Source organism: Arachis ipaensis, chromosome B10 (genome assembly GCF_059453495.1).
Source record: "Arachis ipaensis isolate K30076 ecotype BB chromosome B10, ASM5945349v1, whole genome shotgun sequence".
Taxonomy (NCBI): Eukaryota; Viridiplantae; Streptophyta; class Magnoliopsida; order Fabales; family Fabaceae; genus Arachis; species Arachis ipaensis.
Window position 1 is genome coordinate 150423513 of NC_142435.1, and position 7022 is coordinate 150430534.

The 7022-nt window shown below is 37.5% G+C and overlaps 1 protein-coding gene across 1 annotated transcript; it reads left to right on the plus strand.

Moving 5' to 3' along the window:
• Positions 1-1326: 1326 nt before the first annotated feature.
• On the plus strand, positions 1327-3729 carry LOC148582084 (uncharacterized). Its single transcript, XM_088495196.1, has 3 exons — positions 1327-1474; positions 1750-2465; positions 3028-3729. Exons 1-3 carry the CDS (start codon positions 1327-1329, stop codon positions 3727-3729), a joined length of 1566 nt encoding a protein of 521 aa, XP_088351322.1.
• Positions 3730-7022: the final 3293 nt, after the last annotated feature.

A 7022-nucleotide genomic window follows, 5' to 3' on the forward strand; every position in this document is an offset into this window, starting at 1 on the left:
GATTATGTGCTGCACGTCCAGAGATAAAATGAGGATGAGAACGTAGTGGAGGAAAGACTTCGGTACTTTTCAGTATGATCTCAATTCTGGGGTCTTTCGAAGGAATACAAAACATTGGAGGTAGGAAGAAAATTGGGTGAGAAGCTTGGAGAGGTTGTTGAAGTAGGATTATTTAGTATTAGAGGCAAAAAATCCAGAATTGTGAAGGCAAAAATCCAACTTGATGGAGAAAAAAAGGCTAGAGACAGCCTGCGGCTCGCTGGACCAAAACAGAAGGTAATGGAGATTGGTGTTAGATATGAGCACTTGGGTAAAGTCTGCACCTATTGTGCGTACCTAGTGCATGATGCAAAAAAACTATAACAGGCTGATCACAGACTTGATGGCGCATTAGAACACATAGGACAGCATTGGAGAGTGGGTTAAAGCTGATCAAGTTGGCAAAAGAGTGGATACAGAGGGTGGAGATGACATAGAAAGGGATAAAACATCTAATTTAAGACCTGCATAGACAAAGAAGAAACCACCTCCCACATGACTAATAGAAGGCTTTACTGGTATGAGAATGAAGGATAATAGAGACACGGAAAAAGGGGCACCGGAATCTCTGGATAAGTGGAATAAAGTAGCACTGAATCAGATACCAGAGAAAGAAGGGCAACCTATGGAGGAAAATGGAGCTCTGATCTTGTTGGATGATGCTAATCCAATGGCATATTCTATGGAAGTACAACTGAAAAAGGATGATACAAATAAAGAGGAGTCAAGAAAGAAGAAGATCAAACAGATTGCTAGGCAAAGAGGGGAAAACTACCAGCACGTAAGTGGCAACAAAAGGAGGCCAGCAGATATGGAGAATGAAACAAAACAGAAAAATGTATGTTTGGAGGAAAGGAATGCAGATAAGGAGAATGCGGAGGGTGCCAGCCATCAAATGGCACCCTAAATACCATGAGAATTCTTATGTGGAATTATTGGGATTTGGGGAGACCCCTGACAATCCATAACCTCAAAGGGATATCTCAATCCCACTCTCCCGAGTTGGTTTTTATTTGTGAAACCAAAAACCAAACTCGAAAGGTGGAAGCGAAGTTGAGGTCGTGTGGTTTTAGTAATTGGCATATTGTTAATCCAAATGGCATTGCCGGAGGCCTGGCCATGGCATGGAAAGAAGGGTGCGATATTAAAGTTATCAGCAGCTCCAGTTTCTATATACAAGCTATAGTGAAAGATGTAGCAAATAATGAGGAATAGAGTATAATTGGAGTTCATCTCAACTGTAGTGAACAAGTAAGAACAGCCCAATTTCAAGAGATCTCGGTGATGATGGGGAAGAATCAGGGAGGAATAGCTATCTTGGGTGATTTTAATTCAATCACTACACCAGAGGAAAAATCTGGGGGTGGCGACATGTCTTTATCTTCTATGACAGCCTTCAATCTCTTCATTGGTGACAATGATTTGGTGGATCTAGGTATGATCGGAAGACAATACACTTGGAGCAATAGGAGGGTAGGGAATGAATTGATCCAGGAAAGTTTGGACAAAGTACTAGTAAACGAGGAGCTATTGCAATCTTATTGTCACCCAACCATCCTCAGGCTTACCGAAAACGGTTCAGATCATACCCCTTTACTGCTAGACACTAATCCTCGGATGAAAAAAAAAGATTTAAGTTCCAAGAGAGGTGGTGTGGTATGGAGGAGATAAGGAATATTGTTAGGAAAGCCTGGGCCTCTTCATCTGAAGGTTCTCCGATGTATATCGTCCCTCAAAAATTAAAATTGTGCAGCCACAAGCTTGTGCAGTGGCAACAAAGTAATCGGTCAAATTCAAAGAAGGAGATTGAGACACTTAAGGCCCGACTGGAGGAAATAAGTACAACAGGGATATGCGGTGGAATCGAGATCCACGAGGTTGAATCAAAGCTTGAAAAAGCATACCTAAATGAAGAATTGTATTGGAAGGAGAAGTCCCGAGTCAAGTGGCTTAGAGAAGGGGACAGGAACACCGCCTTCTTTCACAGAAAGTTCAAAGTATGTACAATGGGGAATAAAATCTGTCGACTAGTGGGAGGAAATAGGGAAGTAGTATCCTCTCAAGCTGACATTGCAAGAGTGGCTGAGAAATATTTTACAGGCATTTTTTCATCTACCAATCAGGTGGATCTGGAGCCTTTTCTTGCTGATTTTGAGTCTAAGGTTACAGCTTTCATGAACCGAAGGCTACAAAAAACAGTGTCAGATGAGAAAATTAAGAGGTCTACCTTCAGTGTTCATCCTCAAAGCGCCCCAGGAGACGATGGAATGACAGTAAAATTCTTTCAGTTCTATTGGGACATTGTAAATGAGGATGTAACACGAGCCGTTAAAAGTTTCTTTGAAGGCGGGAGAATATTAAAAAGCTTTAATCACACAAATATTTGCCTAATTCTGAAAGTTCCTGATGCTAGCAACATGTCCCAGGTTAGACCTATTAGCTTATCTACGACAATGTACAAAATTATCTCTAAAGTTTTGGTGCATAGATTACAAAGCTGTATGGATAAATTAATAGGCCCTAATCAGAGCGCTTTTCTGAAGGGACAGCTGATCTCTGATAATATCTTAATTGCCCATGAGTGCATGCACTATCTAAAAAATAAGAAACGGGGGGCTGGAGTATGAAATGGCTATTAAGCTTGATATGAGTAAAGCGTATGATATAGTCGAATGGAAATTTCTTTGGTACATAATGGAAAAAATGGGATTTGGCACGCGATGGATTAGCTGGATCCGAGAGTTAGTTACCACAGTTTCTTATCCTGTTGTTGTGGAAGGCCAACCTTTTGGTTTTTTCAAACTAAATAGAGAAATCCGACAAGAAGATCCTCTATCACCATATCTTTTTCTTTTTTGTGCGGAACGTTTATCCTTCCTGCTACACAAGGTAGAGCAAAACGGTTTAATTCACGGTATTCAGGTAACACGAAGTTGCCCTACAGTGAGTCACTTGTTATTTGCTGATGACTCTATTTTATTCTGCAAGGCCTCTGAGGAAAGTTGTGATAGAATCCTAGAGCTTTTGGAGTCATATGAAAGTTTTAGCAGACAAAAGATTAACCTATCTAAGTCAGCAATTTTTTTTAGTAACAATACTCCAGATACTACTCAGGAAATCCTTGCAACAACAATGAACATTACTTATATTGGAGCACAAGACAAGTACTTGGGGCTCCCTTTAGTAATCAATAGATCAAAAAGAGCCACCTTCAATTCCATTAAAGATAGGGTATTCAAGAAGGTGCAAGGCTGGAAAAAGAGTTTATTGTCAAATGGAGATCATCAGATTTTGATCTGGGCAGTAGGGGAAGCAGTACCTATCTATACCTTATCTTGTTTCAGGCTCCCAGATACTTTGCTGAAGGACATTCATAGTATTTCGACTCAATTTTGGTGGGGACAGCACGGAGAGAAAAGACGCATGGTCTGGATTAGTTGGGATAAGATGACAAGGCCGAAAAGCGAGGGAGGACTGGGTGTGAAAGACTTGCGAGCACATGATCTAGCTTTGCTGGGCAAGCAATGCTGGAGACTCATACCCCAACCTAATTCTCTCCTAGCTAGAATTTTAAAAGGCGGGTATTACAGGTATGGGGATTTACTAAGTGTAGATAAAGGAGTATTACCTTCCTGGGGGTGGCAGAGTCTTCTCCAAGGACGAAGTGTGGTAGAAAAAGGTACAATCTGAAAAGTGGAGGACGGCGAGTCCATTCGGATCTTCAGAGACCCCTGGCTTCCTTCAACCTTCCCATATGGACTTTCCTGCGACATCAATTCCAGCCAAGCATCAAATCGAATGGCGTTAGTCAAAGACCTTTTCTCTAAAAATAAACAATAGAACCAACGGCTTGTCTCAGAGGTTTTTCCCACTGAGTTAGCACAGCAAATTCTAACATACAATAACCCCGGGAGAAGGACCAGACAAGGTTCAGTGGCTACTTAATAACTCCAAATGCTATGACGTTGCATCTGGGTACCGAATTTCTTACCTGTTCTATCATGAACCAATTGATCTATGCCCAGCGTATATACAACAAAGAGGAATTTGGTCCCAACTATGGAAACTGCTCACACCCTAGAAGATTGCAATTTTTCTTTGGAAATGTCTCCATAGAAGAATCCCAGTCATGCAACTCATCCATCAGAGATTCCCTAATACGCCACCAACATGTCCACTGTGTCAAGAAGAGAGTGAAACAATAACTCACTGCCTATTTCTATGTCAAAATGCAAGATTAACGTGGAGGAAGACAAAAATAGAAGCATGTGTACCTTTATCTAATTCAACCACCTTCTTCGACTGGTGGGAGCTCAACAACGAGCCTCTTGGATAAGCAACCAAATGAAAGTAGCAAGGTTCTTCTTGCAGCAATTTTACTGTGGTATATATGGAAAGACTGGAACCGAAGAGTGTTTGAGCAAGGTGCTGGTGCTACCCCTCCAGAGGAGATTGCTGCTAGCATCATTAGAGCTTACCAAGAAATTCTTGTCCGCCCCCTGTGCCTTCAAAAATAGATTAGTTTTTTTACCTTACTTTCCCTTTTCAATTTTGTGGTTCAATGTCGATTTACTCACCTGCGTGTGAAGTGAAGCTTTTGGGAGACCCCCTTTCTTTTGTTTTTACGGTTATGTCCTTTAATTTGGACAATGTCTTCCATTTCTTTTATTGGTGAATAAAAATAATTGACTGTCTTTGAAAAAAATAAAAAATAAATTGAAAGAAAGATCCCCTTCAATCTAGTTCATACATTGAATTTTTGGAATAGGCATTAATAATTTATTGGTCAATTCTATTGCATCTATTATTTATTATTTAATTTATCTTTTATAATAAATACATATATAGAAGTAACTTAGTTTAATTTAGTAAGTTATAAAAGATATTAATTATGTTAGATATATAATAAAATTAATCACTAATATAAAATAATATTAAAATATAAAATATATATTAAAAATAAATTAAATAATACATATATTTATATATAAATATAGGGTAAATAATTTTTGTAACCAATTTTAAAATACATATAGTATTTTTGTAAAAATATAATAATAAAAGTCAACTCCATACAAGAAAATTGTATATATTTTAGTAGTACACTAATAGCTAAATAAAAACCTGCCGTCTCGAAGTACTATAATTAGCTCTTAAATTTTCACTCATCAATATATCTAAAATATAAATTAAGAAAAATATATTGCTCACTCCTCACGTATTTATGTTTGCATATTCGAGGAGTTTCGGTGTATGTATGGCATCAAGATCTGAGCTACTCATAAAAGGTGAAACATCCATAAGTTGATTGACTACGGGTGAAACCACTACATTTTCCATGACTACCTCAACTCCCCCATTACCATTATCGTCCTCGTCGTCTGCTTCGTAGGTAACTTCAAAGTCTTCTTCACTATCGCTGTTCATTCATTAGTACACTTCAACTCTATCATCTTCAATGTCTGAGTCATGTTGAATCCTATCTATAGCTATATGTTCAAAGTCAATATACAACTCAATGTTTGGTTGTTGCACCTGAGTCTGTTGGTGAATATGAAACATATGCTATATACTTGCTTCATCAACGATCGATAAAATATCAAATTGTATTAGACCACCAAATATAATAACGGGATTCCTGTACAGAATACAGCTGACGCTCTTTAAAATATCACTCTTTATGCTTTGACAGAGACCGTACTATTACTACTGTAGCTCCGACGAATGTCATCGTGCAGGAAACCACAAACATATTTTCACTCGCAAAACTCATCCCCTAATGTATATTTCGTATAATTTCATCGTTGTGAGACACCACCATATTTGCAGTACCTTTAATTACAACACCAATACACTAAAACAACTCTTGTCACAATGAAGTAAAATAGTAACAAACTTCACTTTAATAGGCAGAGCACCAAACACTCCCCCTGCGTATTGGCTAGGATTTTCCCACGTGGCCAATATGCCCCTTGCGTGTTGGCTTAGAGTTCGCCTCCTGCGTATTGGGCCTGCTCCACCTGCAACATCCACTTACCTACAATTACACCAAATAACCATATTTCCAGCGAAAACACCAAAAAAAAATTTCATATAGAAAAAATAGCCTAGAGTTCTATTCAACATTATATTGGTAAGTGAAAAAAAATGAGATAATAATAAGAGTTAATAGTCAAATTAATCCTTGAAAAATGAGACCTTCTCTAAATTTGTCCTTGAAAGATTTTATCAATCGAATTAGTCCTTTAATGATAATCAATTAATCATATTTGTCATTCAATTACTCAATTAACAATTTCTGTCAACGAAAGATGTTGTGAAATGTTAATTGATAACATACATTATACATAACATGTCTAATTGATTATTGACCAAATATGTTTATGAAAATCTTTTAATTTAATTATTTTCTCCAATTACATAAACTCTATTCCTAATATGATATAGCGGCTAAAGTGATAGATTTTCAAAACATATTTGGTCAGCGTCCAATTGGATATCATCGATGTCATGTATGTTATCAATTAACATTATACATCATCAATCGTTGACAGAAATTGTTGATTGAGTAATTGAATGACAAATATGATAAATTGATAATCTTTGAACAATACAAAAAAAAATGTTGAGTATCGTCAGATTTACCGTCGGATTAATCAAATAAATTTGCCGCTACAAAGATTACCGTCGGATTTATCGTCGTCCTTGGATTGATGGTATAAACCTCACCAAAAACTGCTTTCTGGCGGATTTATTTTGCTCGATGCTAATTACTGGCAGATTTTTTGTCGGTCTTTTCAATGGATTTGACGAGAATGTGTTGATGGTTACCGTCAGATGTATCCGACAGTAACTTTAACACCGTTTTATGTGTTTAGGCGCCAAATTACCGTCGAATTTATCTGACGGTAAATTTTACGGTAATGTTAATTTTATTTTTTAAATTTTTTGATATAATTAAACCATAATTAGTAGACCCTTGT